Source organism: Microtus oregoni, unplaced genomic scaffold, assembly GCF_018167655.1.
Source record: "Microtus oregoni isolate MIOR12 unplaced genomic scaffold, Mior012 000015F_ref0000493, whole genome shotgun sequence".
NCBI classification, from domain to species: domain Eukaryota; kingdom Metazoa; phylum Chordata; class Mammalia; order Rodentia; family Cricetidae; genus Microtus; species Microtus oregoni.
Genome location: NW_024543074.1, coordinates 19941715 through 19965084, shown reverse-complemented (window position 1 = coordinate 19965084; position 23370 = coordinate 19941715). Strand labels below are relative to the sequence as shown.

General features: G+C 51.0%; 1 protein-coding gene across 1 annotated transcript in view; it reads left to right on the top strand.

The window, feature by feature from the left end:
• Nucleotides 1-18624, top strand: part of Nos2 (nitric oxide synthase 2) — a 37501-nt gene extending 18877 nt beyond the window's left edge. Inside the window, exons 9-26 of the mRNA XM_041664578.1 lie at nt 1090-1264; nt 1357-1458; nt 3299-3493; nt 3879-3961; nt 4276-4420; nt 4506-4610; nt 5091-5140; nt 5432-5606; nt 6305-6437; nt 7499-7577; nt 8235-8416; nt 9419-9582; nt 11074-11281; nt 12982-13069; nt 13526-13647; nt 14969-15117; nt 15864-16058; nt 18198-18624. Coding sequence (XP_041520512.1) covers nt 1090-1264; nt 1357-1458; nt 3299-3493; nt 3879-3961; nt 4276-4420; nt 4506-4610; nt 5091-5140; nt 5432-5606; nt 6305-6437; nt 7499-7577; nt 8235-8416; nt 9419-9582; nt 11074-11281; nt 12982-13069; nt 13526-13647; nt 14969-15117; nt 15864-16058; nt 18198-18296 — 2449 coding nt within the window. The 3' untranslated portion in view covers nt 18297-18624. The remainder of the gene's footprint in view (nt 1-1089; nt 1265-1356; nt 1459-3298; nt 3494-3878; nt 3962-4275; nt 4421-4505; nt 4611-5090; nt 5141-5431; nt 5607-6304; nt 6438-7498; nt 7578-8234; nt 8417-9418; nt 9583-11073; nt 11282-12981; nt 13070-13525; nt 13648-14968; nt 15118-15863; nt 16059-18197) is intronic.
• The last annotated feature ends 4746 nt before the right edge of the window (nt 18625-23370 follow it).

Genomic DNA, 23370 nt, shown 5'->3' with positions numbered 1-23370 from the left:
AGAACATAACTGACTGAACCTCTGCAGAATACCTCCATATATGGAGATTTACTAACCGGATGGCGCTGGACTGACTGTCCTGTCCTTTGAATACACTGAACTCGCTCCTGCCTCAGGACCTCTGCACTGCTTCTCTGCCTGATAAGCCCTTTCCTTAGAATTCTGCGAGGCTCAAATCTTCTCATCAGAAGGTGTTTCCTATGATATCACCATGGACTCTGAGAAGCTTTCCTGACTGCCCACCTTCAACTTAGCATCACACTTTGTTTCTCATTTTCTAATGGTGTATTGGTTTACCTTGTTGTGGTCTACAATCTAGATGCTGAGCTGTAGCTTCTTTGAGAATAGAATCTCGCTTTTCGTTAGTATATCCCCACTGTCTACAAGGGGCAGGACACATAGTAGGTGCTTAGGTATAGGTATTTGTGGAATGACTAGCTAGCCAACGAATGACGCTATGTTTGCAATAATCCACAAGTTTGATGCTGTTGGCTCTATTCTAATGATGGGGATACTGATGCTCCGAGAAGCTAAAAGCCCCCTAGTCAGTGCTGAGGCAGAGCCTGAGTCCAGCTGTCTGATGCCAGAGTCCTTAGCACTGTGTTGTGCTGGAGTCTCAGCATTTAGCCTGGCATACACCTGACCATTTGCATGAATGGTTGGGTAAAGGGGGGCCTTATTTAATGAATGACCCCCTAGCATGCCCTGTTATCTCTCCTGGTGGGGTGACTGAGATCAACTCCTAAAACAGATTTTTCTAGTGCTGGCAATATGGCTCAGTTGAGCACGCTTGCTTAGTACACTCGAAGCCCTAACTTTGATCCCCAGCACTGAATAAACTTGCTTTGAAGAAGCATGCCTGTAATTCCAGCACTTGGGAGATAGGAGTCGGGAGACTCAGACATTTAAGGCCACCCTCAGCTACATAAAATCAAGGCTGGTCTGGGATATGAGACCCTGTCTCAAAAAAAAAAAAAAAACAGAGAGTTGGAATTTCTTTGGTTGACTCTTTTGCTGAGCTTAGTTATTTTTATTAAGGAGAACAGGCAAAGAAGACCCTAACTGCAGCTGGCTCTCCCTCCCTGCCAGGTACGAGTGGTTCCAGGAGCTTGGGCTGAAGTGGTATGCCCTGCCTGCTGTAGCCAACATGCTGCTGGAAGTGGGTGGCCTTGAATTCCCAGCCTGCCCCTTCAATGGTTGGTACATGGGCACAGAGATTGGAGTTCGAGACTTTTGTGACATGCAGCGCTACAACATCCTGGAGGTGAAAAGGGCTACCCAGCTGGACCATCTGGGGGAGCAGACAGGTGGGTGGGTTCCCAAAACTATCTCACTCTCAACATCTGTCTTCTATAGGAAGTGGGCAGAAGGATGGGCCTAGAGACTCACACACTGGCCTCCCTCTGGAAAGACCGGGCTGTCACAGAGATCAACGTGGCTGTGCTCCACAGTTTCCAGGTATGTCAGGCATCTTAGGAGTGGGTAGAGGCTTTGGCAAGAAGGTCGCCCTCACGTTCCCAGTTTTGTCAGGCGATCTTGTCTGTTTCCAATTTCCAGGTGGGTCTATGTATGTTTTCCTTTGGGTTCACTTTATTTCTTAGCTTCTCTAGGATCATGAACTATAGCCTCAAGCTCACGTGGTAACTTCTGATCTCCTTGCACCCACATCCAGAGTGCTGAGATCACAGGTGTTAGCTACCACATCTGGGTTGTTCATTTTTTAATGTGGTACTAGGGCTTGAGCCCAGGCTGTGGTGTAAGCTAGGCCAGCACCCTGAAGCTGAGCAACCCTCCAGTGTCTATTCAATGTGTCTTGACTGATGATATTTTCATCTTGTGACGGACCCCCAGACCAGAGCCCTATTAGGCGACAAGCAGCAGCTGTAAATGGGTTTTAAGTGTGGTTAGATGAGTATTGATGGCAGCTGCAGGCCTTGGCTTGGACAGCATATTCCCTCAGGAATGCCCCCCCCCCCTCGGCCAGCTTGAACCCATCTCTAAGACTTGCCCTCTCTTTACAGCTGTCCATCTCCCATCTCCCCTCCCCACCCCGGGCCTATCCCTGACACTAGGCTTTCTCCACGGTCCCTCCCAAGCAGCCTTTGCTTCCTCCACCACAAATCCCACCAGGCCTTATGAAGATAGCTGACATCCTTCAGCCTCCCTAAGAGGCTTGCTCTTTGTGGGCAGTGCTTGGAGACCTGTGCCATCTCTCCTGTGCCCATGGCCGTCACAGTAAGCAGCAGCCGGGCTGGAGCAGATAACGCCCACTGAGAGTATGTGCTGGTTCACGTCCTTTCAACAGCCTCACGATGGAGGAACAGAGACAGGAACTGTTGCCTCCCATTTCACAGATGAGGATGCTGATGGGTGTCAAGGTTAAAGATCTTGTAGCTCAAAGTCACATGGCTAATGAGAAGGCAGAGTTTTGACCACTATGTTAAAAGTATTTCTCTTTCAAAAAAAAATTTTTTTTAACATTTCTTTACTTAGTGTGGAAGTCAGAGAACAACCTTTAGGAGTTGGTTCTCTCCTTCTGCTGTGTGGGTTCCTGGGATGAGATTCAGATCTGGCTTGGTGACAAACAACCTTATCTACTTGGCCATATCCCGAGCCATAAAACAAATTTCTCTTGGTTGAATGGATCTCCAGACTTTGGGGGCACAGCTGCTTTTACTGCGTCGTTCTAGGCTAGTTCAGACTTTATGTCCTCTAGGTGTAGACAGTGGGTAGCTTATCTCCCCTATATTCTGGTCCTCCCTGTCCCCACAGGTGACTAGGAGGGTTTTGTATTTGCTTGTTTTGGAGACAGGATCTCCTGTAGCCCAGGCTGACCTGGAACTCCCTATGCAGCTACAGATGACCTTGATCCTCTGCCTGTACCACTGGAGTGCTGAAATTATAGACATAGGGCCCTGTGCATGCCAGGCAAGCCCTCCACCAAGTGTGCCGCCTTTGAGCTCATATTTTCTTTAACTGAAACAAGGCGGTGCTGTGTGAGTGGTCCCCATCTGAGGTTCGCTTTTTGCTGGCAATGCCTGGAGTTTCTGGATGCTCCTCTAGGGTCTGGGGGAAAGCTGTCATGTGACTGAGGGCTGGCCACCATGTGAATGGCTGTGACGATGGCCTCGGGGTTCAAATCTGTGGGCTTGGACCTGTGTATATTTCTGCAGCAATCGGTAGAGGACCAGGAGCAGCAGCAGAGCCATTGCATAGATCACCCGCCTTCCGGGGCAGTCGCCCTCCAACTCTCCTCTGTTCCCCTTATCTAAGTCCACTCCATCTTCCCCTACTCCAGAAGCAGAACGTGACCATCATGGACCACCACACAGCCTCAGAGTCCTTCATGAAGCACATGCAGAATGAGTACCGGGCCCGAGGAGGCTGCCCCGCAGACTGGATTTGGCTGGTCCCTCCAATGTCTGGGAGCATCACCCCTGTGTTCCACCAGGAGATGCTGAACTACGTCCTATCTCCGTTCTACTACTATCAGGTCAGCGGGAGCCGCCCCACCCTCCCCATCTTGTAGCTGAGCTGCAGACGCTATGTAGTGTGACTGCCCAGGGTAGCACGTGCCAGCTGAGGGCCACCTTGTCTCTAAGGTGGCCAGATGAGACTATACATTATCTAGAGATAATGAGATACTAAAAGCAGGTGGTCCTCTGCCTTCTGGGACATTAATAAAGAAAGCCAAGTGCCCACTGCTGCGTGGCTCCATGTGGGACCCGAAAGGTGCCGCTCTGAGCTTTTGCTGAGGTTTGGTGATGTGGGTGCCATGGGCTTCCATGAGTGCTATAGAGAGGATCCTCTGCCTCCCCAGCATCCTCCAGTCCTAGCCCAAACATCTGCCACTGTCATATCTCCCTTCTTTCCTGCAGGTTGAGCCCTGGAAGACACACATCTGGCAGAACGTGAAGCTGAGGCCCAGGAGGAGAGAGATCCGGTTCAGAGTCTTGGGGAAGTATGTGGAAGTGGGCAATGTTGCTGTCTGCACTGTGTCCCTGTTCACAGTCCCCGTTCCCTGGGTTTGCCATGAAGGGCGGGGCATATGGAGAATGTTCTTTATGGTTTTGGTTCCCCAAACTCTAGACACCAATCTGAGACTCATTTTCTTCTGTTGTCCCAAATGTCCCAGAGGGACTGAGTCAAGGTGTACAGGGGCCACCAGCTGATGAGAAATGGAGGATGCTTCCTCCTACCCTCCCCGGTGCTGTCCCTTTTCCACTGTCTTCTGGGAGCTGACTCAACACAGCATCTATCTGTCTGTCCCCACAGAGTGGTGCTCTTTGCTTCCATGTTGATGCGCAAAGTCATGGCTTCCCGAGTTAGAGCCACAGTCCTCTTTGCTACCGAGACAGGGAAGTCCGAAGTGCTAGCCCGGGACCTGGCAGCCTTGTTCAGCTATGCCTTCAACACCAAGGTACACACTTAGGAGGAAGGAGTCTGGGGTGAGTGCAGAGGGCCTCCTGGCAGTGGAGGGCTGATGTCTCCTGTGCTCCATGCAGGTTGTCTGCATGAACCAGTACAAGACAAGCGCCTTGGAAGAGGAGCAATTGTTGCTGGTGGTGACAAGCACGTTTGGGAATGGAGATTGCCCCAGCAATGGGCAGGTGCGTGGCTGGGGTCCTGGTCATCTGGGGGAAGAAGGGTTTGTGACAATCAAGAAAAGAGGTCCAGGGGACAAGAGGTCAGGGGACCTGAAGAGGGCATTGGAAGTAAGTGCTCAGGCCACTCTGGGTCCTTCTTATGCCATTTTCCCAATGGCACACAATGCCTTCTTGTGAATGGACCAGGCTTTATTTATGTATTTAGATTATTTGAGGAGATTAGCTTTATTACATTGTTTCGCATGTGTGTGTGCACGTGTGTGCATGTGCAGGTAGCACAGCTTGCATGTGGAGGAACTTGCAGGAGGCAGTGGGCTGCTACAGCTGCGGGGAGGGGCAACTGGACCTGTCCAGTGGCTTGCCCCAAGGATGTGGATTTCTTGCATGCTGGGTGTGGCCAGGGTTTAAATGGACCCTAATGGGAAAGGCAAACAGTGATTTTGTGGCTCCTGCCCTGAGAACTCTGATCCTTTGTCTTTGTAGACTCTGAAGAAAGCTCTGTTCATGCTGAGAGAACTCACCCACACCTTTAGGTGAGACACCCTCCCACAGCCCTGCCTCCTGAGCCGTCTGGGGTCAGACCATGGAAGTGGGCATACATAGGATATCTTCTCAGAGATGCCGAGGGCAGAGGCCCTGGTCTGAGTTTTGTCTTCTAAGTAGGTTGAGGATCAGGACACAGAAACCAAGTCCCTCTTGCAGGTCTGCAGTCCAAGAGGGCATTAGTCACATGACCAAAGATTGTGGGCATGGGAGAATAGGGCTGTCCCTGAAGACCGTAGCTACCATGCATCCTCAGTCTCCACCCATGTCCTCCTTGGCAGGTATGCCGTGTTTGGCCTTGGATCCAGCATGTACCCTCAGTTCTGTGCCTTTGCTCATGACATCGACCAGAAGCTGTCCCAACTGGGAGCATCTCAGCTTGTCCACACGGGAGAAGGGGATGAGCTCAGTGGGCAAGAGGACGCCTTCCGCGGCTGGGCTGTGCAAACCTTCCGGGTCAGTTCCCAGTCAGACAGGATGTAATGTGTTCATGCCAAACACACCTGAGCCTGATGTTCCGGGGGTCATAACCTCTGCCAGGTGTAGGCTAGAGCTGTGGGCCTGATGTCTCAGGTCAAAGCAGCTCTCCCCAAACCCCACCCCACCAGGAGGGTGTCACTCAGGGGTGTTTATCCAGGTGGGAGAAGGCAGCTCATCAACTCGCCATCCTGAACTTCTGGCCTAATGACTTTCCCACCAGTAGCCTTGGCCACCTCGGGACAGTGGTGCCTTGCTTCAGTCTCCCAGGTCTACAGAGGAAGGGACAGGGACCACACTGCTGACCTCTTGTGACCTGGCTGTATCTCCTCCAATCTTCTTTCTGGATTCTTCCTGTAGATGGAGGGAACTTATCTCTGCAGTGAAAGGACAGCAATTGGAAGCCCAGAAGACTTGGGTCTTCTCCATGAGGTTTTCTATCAGGATAGGGAAGCCCTGGGCCTCCCTCACTGTGTAGGAAGAGGATAGGAATACGACGGCAGCTTTAATATTTGCTATAATATCAATGGCCGCTGTGTACCAAACCTGGGCTTCTCTGAGCTCCTTCAGTCCCCAGCTGACACTCTTAGGAGTTTGGGGATGCATCCATTCCGTATTTGACCCACGGTGAAGGGTGGTGATGGTGATAATGAATGCCACTCTGCCTAACTTTCCAGGTGGCCTGTGAGACGTTTAATGTTCGAAGCAAACATCACATTCAGATCCCGAAACGCTACACTTCCAATGCAATATGGGAGCCACAGCAGTATAGGCTCACCCAGAGCCTGGAGCCTTTAGACCTCAACAAAGGTACCAGCCCCTCTGTGCACTGCTGGTCTTTCCTGCCTGGGTTAAGGCTATCTGAGCAAAGCTTGAGAGAGTGTAGTGAGAGCAGGGAGCCAGCATCAGCGGGTGGGTGGCAGGGGCAACTCTCCCAGACAGTGTGCCAGCCTCTTGACCCATACGAACTGGCCTATGACACTTGTCCTGCCACTTGGCCTGTGGCAAATCCAGAGAAGTTACAGCTCAAGAACATGAAGTGTGGGGTAGCATGTGGGGGACAAGGGGGCTGGAGCCAGTCTTCCGAAGGGAGCCACATGGCATGAAGAAGGCTTCTGGGAGTGACTCAGGGCAACAGTCGGTGGCTCAGCTCTGCCCATCCTGGGTTTCTGCACATTAGAACATGCCTAGCTTTACCTCTGCCATGGTCTGTGAATCCCAAATCCCTAAACTACATGGGTGTCCCAAGACTTTCTGTGTCTTAACGTCTAAACTGCATCTCCCGGTACTTCCCAACCTCAAAGCCACTGTTCATCCGGGATCCTTCTGGTTGTTTAGTTTTAGTTACTGTTTTCCCCTTCTTTGTGTTTATGTGGAAGCAGGGAGCTGAGACAGGATCTCATGTGGCCTAGACTGTTCTCAAACTCGCTACGTGGCCAAGAATGGCCTCGAACTCCTGCTGGCATCACAGACTTGGGTCAGCACATCCGGCCAGGCCCAGGGTCTTTCTTTACTTATGATTCAAAACTAGCGGGGAAGGAAAACCTTACAGGTCCTACCTCAGGACAGCAAGAGCGAGGGTAGCCTGCAGGGATACTCCGTTCAGCTTATGGGGGCTTCCTCCACCACATCACAGGGCCTTCTCCCCCCACAGGGGCTACACACACACACACACACACAGCACAGCACAGGAGCTCCACCCCCCACAGCACAGAGGCTCCACATACACACACACACACACACACACACACACACACACACAGCACAGCGACTCCCTCCACAGCACAGGGGCTCCCCTCCACAGCACAAAGGTTCCCCCCAACACACACACAGCACAGAAGCCCCATGCCATCCTATCTCTGTCTCCCCAGCCCTCAGCAGTATGCACGCCAAGAACGTGTTCACCATGAGACTGAAATCACAGCAGAATCTGCAGAGTAAGAAGTCCAGGTAAGGATGGGCAGGGCTCTGGGATAAATAAAGGAGCTGAGTGAGTCAGTCTGTAGATGAGGAGGGGAGACCTGCCTGCTGAGGATGCCGCCTTCGGGACCAGCTTCCCTGCTAGTCCTTGGCACCTCTGCCTTTGCCCAGTTTGGGAACCAGGTCTCTGCCTCACTGACCCTCCTCTTTGGACTCTCACTGAAAGAGGTGGCCAGGGGACACTCAGACCATTTGTGAGGATATTTGACAAGGATGGAAATCTCTCAGCTGGGTAGATGAGGGTCATGGGTGACCTGTAATTTGTACCGCGTTGTCTTTCCTCTCCCTCACTCCTACCCTTTAGGGAGACTAGCCTCGGTTCTAATGAAAACAGGGTTTGTTCTAGAGACAAGAAAAAGCTATTTCCAATGCTCACACACCCTGGGTGAGATGCTTTTTGTGACAGAGTTGTGCCCAAACCCTATGGGCTCGGTCCCTTGCTAGGGAGAGCAGTGGTCAAACTCCTTTGGAAAACTCTGAAGCTCGGAGGGTCCCTAGCTGAGAGGAGGTCCTGCCACAAACCTTGGTTGGTGACCAAAGCTGGAGGAAGCCAGCAGGAGGGTGGCGGGAGAGTGCTTATCCCGGGGAAAGCTGCAGGTACCCAGGGCTCCCGTTTTTCTTCTGCAGCCGAACCACCCTGCTTGTCCAACTCTCCTTCGAGGGCAGCCATGGCCCCAGCTATCTGCCTGGGGAACACCTTGGGATTTTCCCAGGCAACCAGGAGGCCCTGGTCCAGGGGATCTTGGAACGAGTTGTGGATTGCCCTTCGCCCCACCAAATCGTGTGCTTGGAGGTGCAGGATGAGAGCGGTGAGCCCCAGGCCCCCAGAAAGACCTACCCTCCTCACTCCCATCCCCAAGGACTGGGGACTATGTCTGTTCTGGTCATGGGAGAAACTCTGGTCTCCACTAGTAGTGATGCCTCCTGGAGTGTGTCCCCTTACCTCAGGGGAGGTATCAGAAAAGCAAAACCCGGTAGTGTCACCATTACCCGGGAGAAAGTGAGTCAGCCTGAAACTTAAAGACAAGGGACTTGAGGCATCCTTGGGGCTGTAAGGACGCAGATGTGGTCCAGATGGGATGTCACTAATCTACGATCCTTTTTCCTAGAAGGAAGTGGGGGAGGGGAGAGTATGTGCCAGCATGCAGTAAACACCTGGACCAAGCACCGTGCCAATCACTTCCCAAGTGTGGATCTCCTCATTGCCAGTGTCAGCCCGGCCTTTGTCATATCTGTTTCTCAAGAAAGCAGCCAGAGACCACAGGGTTCAGACTGTCAGCTGGGAAATGGGGAGCCAGTTTGAACCTGGGTCTGCTGACCCCAGATTGGGCTGTGATTGCTCTACAAGCTGTCTCTTGGAACTCCTGAAGCCTGGCTACCTCAATTTATACCGATCTATCTACCTGGAACCTCTTGATTTAATACCTCAGGGGACTGGAGCCATGAACCTTTCTCTAAATGTGCAGCTAGCCTCTGGGACATACATCAGTCTCCAGTGAACTTAGTCACTGTGAATTTGTAGTTCACGTGAGGGTGTCAGAGACTTAAGTAGGGGGCACAAAAGGACATGGTTAGTTTGTCAGGACAATGTCAATATGGGTGCCCAAGTACGAGCAGTCAGTCAGCCTACCCGGAGAAATTGATCAGCCCACCTGTAGCAATCCATCATCCCTGGCAGCCCTGTCTCAGCACCAGTACCTGATCTTTGCCACGATGTCAGAGCCTTCTCTTACTTGGAGCTGGGGGATAGGAGTCTTCTGAGAGACCCAGACTGGGCCTTCCCAGACTGATACCTCCCTCCCTCCATTCAGGCAGCTACTGGGTCAAGGATAAGAGGCTGCCCCCCTGCTCGCTCACCCAAGCCCTCACCTACTTCCTGGACATCACTACCCCTCCCACACAGCTGCAGCTCCACAAGCTGGCCCGCCTGGCCACAGACGAGACTGAAAGGCAGAGGCTGGAGGCCCTGTGTCAGGTGAGGGTCTGGCTGGGGGGTGAGGCCAGGGCATTTCATAGAGTAGAGGAACTTCTGAGACCATCCTCTCGAGGCTCTAGGTGTGACTCGTCCGTGTCTGGTGAGGGCTGGGTATCCTTTGCTGCCCATCTTTAGTACAGGGTAGTACCAAGTGAACGAGTTTCTCTGAGAGCCAGTGTGGTGTGCCCTGAATTCAAGTCCCATTTCTCTGACAAAATACATGATAGAAGCAAGTTAAGGAGAGGAGGGTCCTGTCCGTCAGGGTAGGGAGTCACGACAGCAGAAGTGTGGGTGGCTGGTCACCTCACTTCCGGAGTGAGGAAGCAGAGAAAGGTATATGCGGAAACCCTGCTCATTTTCTCCTTTTCCTCTTGTCTGGAGCCTCAACCCAGGGGAATTCCTGGTGGGTCTTCCCCAGTCAAACCTCTAGAAACACCCTCACAGAGGTGCGTTTCCACAGTGATCCTAAATCCAGTTCACAGTGAAGAGTAGTCAACACATAGCCGAAGGGCACTTCCTCGAATGTGCCCCATAGAGGGGCAGCCTCTACAGGTGGCCTTTGTCTTCCCAAATGTGGAACAAACATGTGGAGTCAATGAATGTGATGGCAGGCGAGCAGCCGAGTTAATAGGTTAGTGGAGGGACACGCTTGTCTCTGTGAGAGGCACTGGGCACAGTAGCATCACCTCAGCATCCTTGCGTGAAAGAGCTATCAACTTCACTCCATGAGGACTAAGGCTAAGCTAGGAGGGACATCTAGCTGTGATTTGAGCCCAGATATAACTGGTTCCAAATCATAGTGTAACAAGGAAGTAAGTTGAGCTGGACATGGTGGTGCATGCCTGTGATTCCCGTACTCAAGAGGCTGAGGCAGGAGGATGGTGAGTTAGAGAACCAGCCTTGGCCAGCAAGAGTTCAAAGCCAATCTGGGTTATATAGCAAGACCTTGCCTCCATTCCCCTCCCCCCAAAAATAGGGCACTGAGCCCTGCCCATAGGGAGCTAATATTGGGGAGGTTTCTGTGTTTTGATTTGTGTTGCTTGATCTTGGTTTTGCTTTTGTCCTTGTTTTGTGGGCACTAGGAGTTGGCCTCAGGCCTTCATAAATGCCAGGCAAGTGCTCTACCACTGGGACAAACTCCCATCTCTCTCTTTTATTTTATTCTGAGGCAGGGTCTCACTAAGTTATCCAGGCTAACTCTCAGCTTAGTCTGCAGCCCCTGCTGGCCTTGAACTTGAAATCCTCCTGCCTCAGTCTTGTGACTAGCTGGGGTTGCAATACTGTCTCGTCACACCTTAATTCTGCCCAGAATATATTTCTAGGCACAACTGAGAAATGTTACTGTCTGCCCCAGGTCTTTGCTTCCTCGCCAAGATAGTGGCCTCAGCACCCTGGACAGCGCCCTCCTTGCCCGTGTGCCTAGGTGGGAAAGAAAGCTCCTTTCCTACAATGGCAGCTCCCCTAATCCCTCACATTGCCCTTGGCTTTCAGCCCTCAGAGTACAATGATTGGAAGTTCAGCAACAGCCCCACGTTCCTGGAGGTGCTGGAAGAGTTCCCATCATTGCGTGTGCCTGCTGCCTTCCTGCTGTCGCAGCTCCCCATTCTGAAGCCCCGCTACTACTCCATCAGCTCCTCCCAGGACCACACCCCCTCAGAGGTCCACCTCACTGTGGCCGTGGTCACCTATCGGACCCGAGGTGAGGCAGGCAGACTCTGACGTCATCTGCACTTGGTACTTTGAGGGCAGCTGTACTAGATTGTTTTTTGTTGCTGTGACAGACACCATGGCTACCTCCTCTACAATTTTAGGAGAAGAAAGGGTTTGTTTAGCTTTCAGGTTACAGTCCATTATCAATGGAAACCGAGGCAGGAGCTTGAGGCATGGAGGAATAATTGCTTTCTGGCTTGTTCCCTCTGGGTCAACTACTTCCTTATACAACTCAGGGTCACCTGCCCAGGGACAGCATGGCCCACCGTAGGCTAGACTCTCCTCCATCAGTTGACAGTCTGCCCCACAGACATGCCCATGAGCCAGCCTGGCAATTTATCAACTGAGAGTGGAACAGGCTCAGATGTGCAAAGCCTTGAACCCTTGGGGAACCCAATTATTCCTAGGACCCTAATGATGCCACCCAAGGCAGGAAACTTTGGTACAGATTGTTCATACCCCCATTGCTCTCATTCTGTGATGGCCATGACCCACCTCCATGCTGGGACCCACACTGGGTATGGGAACTCTACCGACAGGCTCTGCCCTCATAGAGTAGGCATAAAGCCAAGTAGAGGGTGCAGGCATGGAGATCTTAGAGAAATGGCTGTGTGTGACTGTAAACAGTGGGTATCCTAGAGAGTGAGTGGGCGTGTGTGTGGAGCTACCATAGACCAGAGTCTCCAGTGATCTGTCCACTTAGTCTTGGATCCTGCACTGGGTGGACTTGGCTCCCTGTTCTAACATCTGTAACTGAGCTCTGTCTGAGCTGGAAGGGCTGGGCAGGGTCTGTATCTCAAAGCCCTCCCTTCTTGGCAAAGAACACAGTTTCCAAATACTGGACAGAGCCTGTATTTAGATTGACCACACCTCATCACTGGGTGAGAGAGGAGATGCATGTGAGCCCTGTGAAGGCCAGTTTACACAGAACAGAAGCAAAGGACCATTCAAGTTGCTGGAGGCCTCCTCTGTGTCTGGTCATGAGGAAGAAGTGAATATAACAGAGGAAACTGGGATATCTACAGGCCCAGGAAAGGCTGCTGGGGAAGACAGAGATGCCAGAAGAGACAGGGGGAGTGGAAGACCATTCCTCATCCAGGGCTCCCACTGGTGAAGACCTTCATGAGGACACTCCAGGGGCCAGCCCTGGGGGGTCACTTCCCACTGCTGTGGTCAGAGCCTTGGCAGGGAGTGTGGCGAGAGTCCCTAGAGATGCTCCAGACCAGTGGTTCTTAATCTTCCCAATGCTGTGACCCTTTAATACAGTTCCTCACTTGTGGTGACCCCCAACCATAAGATTATTTTCATTGTTACTTCATAACTGTAATTTTGCTACCCTTATGAATCTTAATGTTAATATCTGATATGCAACCACCATGAAGGGTCATTTGACCCTTGAAGAGGTTGCAACACACAGGTTGAGAACCAATACTCTAGATTAAGAGTGAGGGACCTGAGCATGTCCACTATGACTTTAGTCACCTGTTCCTCTTACTTCTCTGTGACTCTGTCTGCAATGGCAAGGGGAGAATTTGCTCATCGGGTCCCTTACAGCCTTCCCTGATCTGTGTGGAGAGTTGGGAGAGAGGGTAACTCCTCATTCAGGAGCGAGGCAGTGTAGGAAGAGCACCCATCTGGGTTGCATGAAGGCCACAGGGGTTGTTGGTAAGGTCTGTGCTGTCATTGCAGATGGTCAGGGTCCCCTGCACCATGGGGTCTGCAGCACTTGGATCAAAAACCTGAAGCCCCAGGACCCAGTGCCCTGCTTTGTGCGAAGGTAAGCACCACTCAGGACCCTTTAGAACCCCTGGGTCTGGGGATTCTGCAATACAATGAAAGGATTTAGGACTGAGTGCTCCCCTTGGCCTACGAAGGTTTGAGGGGTGAGTGTGTGTGTGTGTGTGTGTGTGTGTGTGTGTGTGTGTGTGTGATTCTAGGTCTCTTCATTTTCCATCTGACTACAAGGTGTCGTGGAGTCCATGGCAAGGGCAATGGTGATGATGAGTGGTGGGGTCCAGCGTACAGTGAGACTGGATCTTTCACCAAAGGTCTCAGGTGTGGGGAGATGCTATGCCTTGGCAGGGAGGATAAAACTTTGCATAGGGCTTAGAGATTGGCGTATCCCTCCGTCCCTGACAGTACCACCATACCGTGTACTCAGCTCACTGACCCTATCCTGCATGTGCTTCCGCCATGGGGTGTCTGAGATCTCCTTCCTTCTGTCTCCTTGCAGCGTCAGTGGCTTCCAGCTCCCCGAGGACCCCTCCCTGCCTTGCATCCTCATTGGGCCTGGCACAGGCATCGCCCCCTTCCGCAGTTTCTGGCAACAGCGGTTCCATGACTCCCAGCACAGAGGTACAGGAAGGGAGCATGCTAGTTACCATGATCATTACACATACACATGTACATCAAATTAGTACACTGTACCACATAGGTAGGTAAACAGATTTGGAGGGTTTGTGGCCGGCCTACTTCGTTCATGTTTCCTCATGTTTCCTTGTTCTTTTTGTTTGTTTGTTTTTTGTTTTGGGGAGGGTTGTTTTTGTTTTTTTCTTTTTGAGACAAGGTTTCTTTGTGCCTGTCCTGGAACTTGCTCTGTAGGCCAGGCTGTCCTCAACTCACAGCAATCCAGCTGCCTTTGCTTCCTGAGTGCTGGGATTAAAGGCATGCACCACCACCAGCAGCTTCCTTGTCCTTTTTTAATGTATTTGGAGGGGTGCATGTGTCTGGATGCACATGTGGAGGTCAGAGGTCAACTTGCTTCTCTTCTTCCACCAAATCAGTCCCAGGGACCAGACCATGTCTTAGGCTTAATGACAGTTCCCTTCCCTGCTCAACCATTGCACCAGCCCATTTTGCTGCACTTGTCTGTTTGTTTGTTTTTGTTTCTTTAATGATGGCCTTGGTTTTGGTACCATCTATGGGATAACCCATAGAATGAGCCTGTGAAGACAACCTCAAAGCTACGAGATGAAATTAATACATTCAGATAGACATTTTCCTTTTGTTTGAGAAACAGCCCAAAAGAAAGGATATCTCTATGCTTAGAATTATCCCAGGAGGCTTTTGTAGAACCTTTTGCAATTCCTGACATTTAAGACCATGAACATGAAGTCCAGCACAGTCAAGAGCATTCAGGAGGTAGTCTGGGATGTCCTGGACACCTGAGGCCTCACCACCTGCATTTGATGTAACAGCTATGTCAGGAGAGATGATTTTTACAAAAGAAGGCCACAGAATTTCTGATATTTCACTAAAAGAACGCCCTTAGCATGTTAAACACATACACACACACACACACACACACCCTACATATATACATCTGGGACAGAGTCTTGCTAGTCTATCCCTGGCTGGACTGAAAACTCCCTCCCTACATGGACAAGGCTGGCCTTGAATTTTCAGCAATCCTCCTGCCCCTACTAGCTATAATGATATTTTAAAAGGGAAAAGTAAAACTAAAATGCAATATGGCAAATTAAAAAAATATCTATGTTTTGACATAATCATAACTGACACTGAACAATGTTCTTCAAGACTGCTTCCATTAACTATAAACGGGGGGGGGGGGGGGGGGGGATAATACTAGATAAGAAACTTACCTGTTGGGCACCTGGTGGTCATGGGTCTCCCTCTGGTGGCTATTGTGGTAACTGCAACCTTCTGGGTTTTAAAGGGCTCAAAGGAGGTCGCATGACCTTGGTGTTTGGATGCCGGCACCCAGAGGAGGATCACATCTATCAGGAAGAGATGCAGGAGATGGTCCGCAAAGGGGTGCTGTACCAGGTGCATACAGCCTACTCCCGGCTGCCAGGCAAGCCCAAGGTAAGTGTGCCCACCCAGCAAGCCCGTGCCTGGGCTACACAGCCCTCCCTCTCGGAGCCTCCTCTGCTCCAAAGTGGGAGAGGCAGTTGCACAGCCTCAAGTGTTAAGAAAAGCACTATGAGGAGAAGACCAAGTCCGGAGTGGTTTGAGAATCCCACTGTATCCGCAGTCCACAATGCTGCCAGCTGTAGGCGCCAGCAGCCCTGGGTGCAGGGCTGTGTGGGGAGATGTCCTGTAGGCTGGCTTTATCCTCAACTCCACATTATCGACTTGTTGAGTTGATTCCACCAGGGCCCTCAAATGGGCACTGTGCTCCAGGGACATGAGCAGTCAGTGTAGACTCTCAGCTCAGACCCTTGTTTCCTGAGGATCCCCTTCGGTCCAACGGCTGGACCATCTTAGGTGGAAAAAGCACCATTCTGAGCGACTTAGGACCTTTCTTATAAATGGGAACCTGGGCACCTACACCCCAGTCCTAAATTAGAGCTGGGGCCGCTACATGCTGGGAAGCACCTTCTTCCTGGGGTATAGGCAGGCAGATCTCAGAGCTCTGGGCAGGGAGGGCCACTGGCTTGATGGAGCATTTCTGAAGTATGGTGAACTCGGGGACGATCCGTGGGTTCTGTTGGCCAGGATGATTGTGTATCCTGAGCTGAAGTCCCGACTGAAACCCTCAGTGTCCCTCCTCCCCTCCTCATGGCACAGGGACCACCCAGGGCTGGTGCCATCATGGTCTCTGCTTTTAGGTCTACGTTCAAGACATCCTGCAGACGGAGCTGGCCAGTGAGGTACTCAGCGTGCTCCATGGGGAGCAGGGCCACCTCTATATTTGTGGAGATGTGCGCATGGCTGGGGATGTGGCTACCACCTTGAAGAAGCTTGTGGCCACCAAGCTGAACTTGAGCGAGGAGCAGGTTGAGGACTATTTCTTCCAGCTCAAGGTATGAAAGTTGCCGTGGGACCCTAGAAAAGGGTGTAGGTGAAGGTCACGTGCCATTGGAATCAGGCCAGGGCGCCAGAACTGGGAGGGCCCTGAAACCCTCTGCGCCAGTGCAGAAACCTGGGACCGGCTGACTGGCAGGGCTCCTGGGGGCGGGGACTTCCTGTTTCACACTGGCTGCCGGCTAGCTGAGAAGTCCGGCCGGTATTTTCCTAGAATCAGAGTAATAGACTCTGCTCCGCACACCCCTGCAGAAAGGTCCCATAGAGCAGAGCAGGGCTGTGGACACCAGGACTGGGAGACCTGTCCCTACTGGCTATGGGAAACATACACTTATTTACAGCGAGCTGCTGGCTGGATGCCCTCAGGCCTCTCAGGAAGGACTGTCGGTAGCAGGGCTTGCCTTGTTCCAGGAGCTCAAGGACGGTCCTGTGACATTTCCTTCTGCCCTTCTAAGGGCGTTATGAGGGAAGAATGACTGTTACTCCATTTTGTTGAGGGAAGGGGTCCTGGTGCTGACGATGAGAGCCCAGACACATGGCCTTTCTCTCCCTTTTCCTCTCTCTGTCTCTCTGGTTCCCAAACCTGTCCTTAAGGCTTAGACTCATGCTCCACATTTATATTAAGTGCCTACTATGTGTTAGAGATTAAAAGCAATTAACAACCCCCCCCCCCCAATGGCCTAGGACATGATAGTGCACACCTTTAATCTCAGCACTAGGGAAACAGAGGCAGGAGGATCAAGAGTTCAAGATCATCCCTCGGTTATATAGTCAGTTCAAGGTCAGCCTCAGCCACATGAGACCCTGTCTCAAAAACAAACAAACAAAAAAAGCAAAAAGCCAAGCTAAATGGAGCTTACACGTTCTGGCAGGGTGGATGAAATAGAACACGTAGAATGTGCGCTGCTTCAGGTGAGGATTAAGCAGAACAGAGGCTTAGAGCAGGCATGCATTATTTTAGTGAAGATGCTGCAGAGGGGTTACTGGGAGGTGACGTGTGAGCAAAGTCCCTGAAGAAGGTAAGGAAGCAGGCTTGTGCATCACCGACACAGAGGTCTGGACTATTCTGTTGGGAGAGCAGCAGGTACAAAGGTCCTGAGGTGCAGATTGTTCTGACACGCGGTGACCTGCAAGGACATCGTGAATGCCTTACAGTGTGTTCAATGTGTGTCGGATGTGGTCATGGACTTTTGTCATCAAAAGGGTTACAAGGAGCAGGTGGGGCAGAGGCACGGCACACTTGTACACCCTAAGGCTTTGGGGAAGCTGAGGCAGGAGAGTGGCGGGATCAGCATGGGGTATCTGAGCTGCAGAGATGTCTCGGCAGTTAAAAGCATGTACTATTCTGTATACGACCTGCCTGTAACTTCAGCTCCAGGGAATCTGATACCCTCTTGTGGCCTCTGAGGGCATTGCACTCGTGTACACATACAGCCATATAGCCACAACCACACAAGCACACACACGTGCGCGCACGCGCACACACACACACACACACACACACGAGCACGGGTATGTGCGAAAATAAAATCATAGCCAGACACGGTGGCACATGCATGCTTTTAATTCCAGCACTCAGGAGGCAGAGGCAGGAAATCAATAATTTTTTTTTTAATTAAAAAGAGAAAATAAGAGCTGGGGATGTTGCTCAGTCCTTGCCTCACACACGAGAGGCCCCAGAATCTCTAGCACCAAGGAGAAAAGCTCCCAAGGTCAGATCATTTGGAACCCATGTTCAGGTCCATAAAGAGCAACAGGTGGCTTTGCCCTCAGCCTGCTGCTGTGTGCTCTGACTTCAAGATCTGGGGAAAGGGAGGCACGTGCAGCCTGCCGCATGCATGCATGCCAATTTCAAAACTCACATCCACTGGCGTTGTGTGGGATGGACATTAAGCAGGTAGTGGGGCCGCCATCCATCCATGAAGTATGGGAACAGGCTGAGGTGGGCCACGCATAGCGCTGAGGAGAAACTGAACCTGGGTGTGACGGCAGCAAGCCAGGCAAGCAGGAAGGCACAGGGTTAGTGAGTGCGTGTGTCGCCAGGAAGCTGTTGCAGCCCCAGGGTTTTATGCAGCCTGGGAACTGAGAGTTGGCTGCTTCAGCACAGCTGACGCCTTGGCCTCTGTTTCATTTCACAGAGCCAGAAACGTTATCATGAAGATATCTTCGGTGCAGTCTTCTCCTACGGGGCGAAAAAGGGCAGCGCCTTGGGACAGCCCAGAAGCACAAAGTTCTGACAGCCCAGGAGTTACAGCTTCTGACACGGAAGTCAGTGATGGACTCAACTCCCCAGCTGGTCAGGGGCCTTTTCCACCAAGTCCTTCACATTGTAACTCTCATCATCACACCGTACCAAGTAACATTGTGGACTGCTTGAATCTCTCTTTCCCTCTCCCTCCCTCTTCTTTCTACCTCTCCTTCCCCTCTCATGCTTCCCTGAACCCTTGGAGCTGCAAAAAAAGAAAAAGGAAAAAAAAAAAAAAAAGAATCTCCTGATCGAAGCACTTTGAGTGACCACCAGGAGGAGCCTTGCATCCTGTACAGTTATTTATACTTTGTATTTAAGAAAACACCCAAGGCCCTCATGGGCCTTCCCTGTATAATTTCTCGATGAAAATATTGATACAAAATGCAATTTATTTTAATCACCCTGTGTGTTTGATTGAGTTTTGTAGTGTATATTCTCAAGTAATATATGGGTTAGGGCTGGCAGGACCCAGAGCCTGGGCAATGATGCCCCCATGAGGGAGCATGCTAACCCGGTCCCCCACCACGGATGAAGCTTGTGTTTGTCTGAAACCTTCTGTTCCTGGCAAGCAGCCGGATCTGCTTCACACACGATGCCCCTTCTGCAGGGTTTGGTGAGCCCTGGGGTTCTTCCTGAAGACCTTGACCCTCACCCTGTCTTAGAAGACGGTGTGCTTAGGGACTGTGGATGTAGTTCAGTCGGCAGAGTGCTTATGTGGCATACACAAAGCTGTGGGTGTGATCCCCAGCACTGTATAACCTTGGGCGTTTGGGCACATGCTTGTAATCCCAGCACTTAGGAGGTGGGGGCGGGAGGATTTGAAGTTTAAGTTCATCCTCAGCTGCATGGTGAAAGGAAGACCATCAAGAGAGAAAGATTGGAAGTGTTGGGTGTGCTCTATGGCCTGTTTAATGAGCTCAGCCAGCCACGAGCTGGCTTCTGGGCAAGTTCTCTGCATGTGAAGCCTCAATGTGAAGGGCACCACCGTCCTCACCACCAGCCGGGTGCCCTTAGCAGACAGAGCTCCTTACCAGACAGCCGCATTGCTGTTCCTTGCCCTGCACCAGGATGGCGCTGACCTGGGGGGGGGAGGGGTCTGGTTAGCTTTCCTCATCCCCTTCCACAGCTGCATCAGATGGAGCAGAAGAGTCTCTGGTTGTCCGTGGAAGTCCCCACCCCTACCCCCCACCTGCAGTAATGCACCTGAATAGTGTGGCCCAGAGTCCAGTCACAGTTTTCCTACATGCTCAGGTATTCTGAGCCACCTGGGGGATCTTGTTAAAATGCGGCCTAGATACTGGGGAATGGGAAGATGGCTCTGTTGGTAAAGTCCTTGTCATTTGTTTGGACCCCAGCACCCCCATAAACTTAGCTAGGTGTAGTCCTGTCATCCCAACTCTGTGAAGGTAGAGACGGGCAGACCCCTGAAGCTCACATAGCCATAGGCCTAGTTAATCAGTGAGCTCTGGCTTCAGTGAGACACCTGGTCTCCAAAGATAAGGCGGACAGAGACTAAGGAAGATACTGTCTGGGGGCCAGCCTCCAGCCACACAGGGCTTTGATAGTGTTGGACTCTAGCGTCCAAACACCAAGGAGGAGTCGCCCCCAGAGACCACCTCACACACCACAGCCGATGCAAAAGCACGAGGATTTTATTAATTCTGTCATGACAGGGTCCCCCAGCATTCGGGAATCCGAGAGACCTCGAATAGCTGGTACAGGCTACTTTTAAAGGAGAAGGCCACAGAAGCAAGGGGAGTTGTGATTGGCTTATTCAAAAGGGCTATTACCAATAATTGGCTGGAGAGCTGTTGCCAGATCAGATGAGGTAAGAGGTCATTTTGACCCCATTTCCCAGGGGACCGAATCAAAACATACATATATGGGTAATTGTTCAGGAACTGAGTACATGCATGTGTAGCTGTTAGGTCCTTGGTTCCCAGGGGAGGAGGGGAAGCACTATGGCACGGAGGCTGAGAGGATTCAGAGTTGTCAGAAATGGCTTCAGGAGCTCCCAAGGTCCCAATGAGGAGCGGAAGGAGGGAGAACATGAGCAAGGAAGTCAGGACCACGAGAGGTGCACCCACCCACTGAGACAGTGGGGCTGATCGATTGGGAGCTCACCAAGGCCAGCTGGACTATGACTGAAAAAGCATGGGATAAAACCAGACTCTCTGAACATGGCGAACAATGAGGGCTGATGAGAAGCCAAGGACAATGGCACGGGGTTTTGATCCTACTTCATGTTCTGGCTTTGTGGGAGCCTAGCCAGTTTGGATGTTCACCTTCCTAGACATGGACGGAGGGGGGAGGACCTTGGACTTTCCACAGGGCAGGGAACCCTGACTGCTCTTTGGACTGGAGAGGGAGGGGGAGAGGAGTGAGGGGAGGGGGAGAAGGGTGGGAAGAGGGGGAGGGAAATGGGAGGCTGGGAGGAGGGGGAAACTTTTTTTTTCCTTTTCTCAATAAAAAAAATTAAAAAAATAAAAATAAATAAAAAAAGAAATGGCTTCAGAACTGTCTTAAAGTCTTACAATAGGAATTTACGGAGTCGGGGAGGCTAAACTTTTCTATCTGAGGCTGGTTAGGGAAAGAAGCACTCACAAACTCCCCGATGGTTTCCTTCTTTATTCTTTCTCTTCTTTAGCCTCTCTCTTTCTTCTCTCTTTAGCTCATGTTTCACAGCTTCTCTCCCAACAGACTCTTCCAGGCAGTACAAGAGTCAGAATAGCTGCATTCCATTTCTTAAGTGAATGATTTTCTGGAAAAACGTGTTTTTCATCTCCCCCATATGATAAACATTTTACGTATTACAAATGAAAAACAAATCACTCCCAAGAACCCACAGACATTCAAACCCAAGCAACTTGATATAGATTAACCATGTGGCAAGCAAGGTATTCCCGTCGGGTCTTTTACTGGCAGGCTGCAGTTTGCAGTTACAAAGAAAGGGCCAATTACTTTATTACTTATCTTGAAAGGTGATCTTATAAGGAATCTTAAAGGAATCAGAAACCTAAACTTTTTTTTTTATTTATTTACTTAACTTTATTATGTTTGTTGGTGTGAAGGTGTCAGATCTCATGGAACTGCATTTTCAGACAGTTGTGAGCTGCCATGTGGGTGCTGGGAATCGAACCCGGGTCCTCTGGAAGAGCAGTCAGTGCTCTTAACCGCTGAGCCATCTCTCCGGCCCCCAGAAACCTAAACTTTTATATATGAAAAAGAATCAGTCAGCTCTCCTTTACATCTTTAGGGTGCATATCCATCCATTCATTAATAGTTTTTTACATCAGGAGACTGAGGACAGAAATGGGTATGAGGATTAATTATCACCTTTGGCCATCAACCAAACCGAGCAACGTCAGCCAGTAATAACTGGGCTGCTCTGCCATTGTTCCCTGACCTTAAAGAGTTCCTCACTCAACGATGTGCCTAAAACTTTAGATTGTCTTCTTGGGTTTTTCACCTCAAAGTTAGTTAACAAAAACATCTTAGTCTAACATTGTTATTTTCAAAGCTTTGTTTCAGATGTGAGGCACTCCGAGACCTGTGAACACATCTCCCAACAATAAGGTTAAAAGAATTTAAACTAGCTGGGCTACTGGGACTCCACTGTTAGTGTTAACTAGAGCTACAATCCACGCTACTGCTTAGGTGAGACGCACAGACCCCGGCTGTGAAAGATATCCTTATGTTTATTTCTATTCATCAAAACTCTGTATAAGCTATCATTATCAAATTAGCTTAGGGAGAGGTCATCTTCTTGACAATCCACAGGTAAAAATGCCCAGTAGAACAGGATGTTTCCAAGAGATGAACACATTATATTACAGACAATGGAGACCTCCCCACGCATACCATGAAAGAGCACTCAGCAAACATGTAAAGTCAAAGGAGAAGCAAAAGGCATTCTGGGGTCTGTAGTCCCGGGCCTTGACTAACCGAGATTGGCCCATCAGAGGATTCCCTTCTGCTGGGCTGACACCTGGACCTTCAACTGCACCTCGGGGCTCCTCTGGCTTGGCCACAGCAGGAAGACTCTCGGGCTGGGCGTGGTGGTGCACACCTTTAATCCCAGTACTCAGGAGGCAGAGGGAGATGGATCTCTGTGAGTTTGAGGCCAGCCTGGTCTACAGAGTGAGTTCCAGGACAGTCAGGGATACACAGAGGAACCCTGTTGGTGGGGGGTGGGGGGGTGAGACACGGATAAAAAAGAAGAAATTCAGAATTGACCTCTGGCTTCCACACACATGCACACACATTCTCACTCTCTTACATGCACATAGGCACTTGTGTACGTACACACACACACACACACACACACACACACACACACACACAGGCTCAGTAGGGCTGGGAAGGACAAATGCGGCCTTTTCTTTTCTTTCATTTGTGTTTATGTGTGACAAGGTGCAGTCCAAGCTGGTCTTGCCTCAGCCTCCCAGGTGAGCTGCTGCAGTTCTTCGTTGTTGTTGTTGTTGTTTTGTTTTTCAAGACAGGGTTTCTCTGTGGCTTTGGAGCCTGTCTTGGAACTCACTCTGTAGACCAGGCTGGTCTCGAACTCACAGAGATCCACCTGCCTCTGCCTCCCAAGTGCTGGGATTAAAAGCGAGCACCACCACCACCCGGCTGAGCTGCTGCAGTTCTGACCAGCTCCCAGGTGTTGGCGATGTTGCTGACCTGAGGTCTCAAAAGTGACGGAGGCCTTGATGAGTTAGCAGGGTGCAGGAGATCCCTCATGTGGTGGGTCTCCACCCTAATCCCTTCTGCTGGGAGGCCTACCGCAGATCAACTCCCCTCCCACCCAGCACAAGCTACCAAGGCTTCCACAGCCTCTGCCCAGCCCGTCCCTACCTCAGGGGCCCGGGGTTACTTACAGAGGCCAGCATTCCCACCAGAGACTGTGTGTTCCAGTCCCCACCCAGTTACCCCAACACCTTGTGGGCTTTGAGAGGGACCCCTGTGAGCAGGTATGGGCACCAACCTGCTTCCTCACAATCCCTTTAGAAGGTTCCAGAATGTCTCCAGCCCCATTCAATAAGCAAGTCATCTCTCATGTG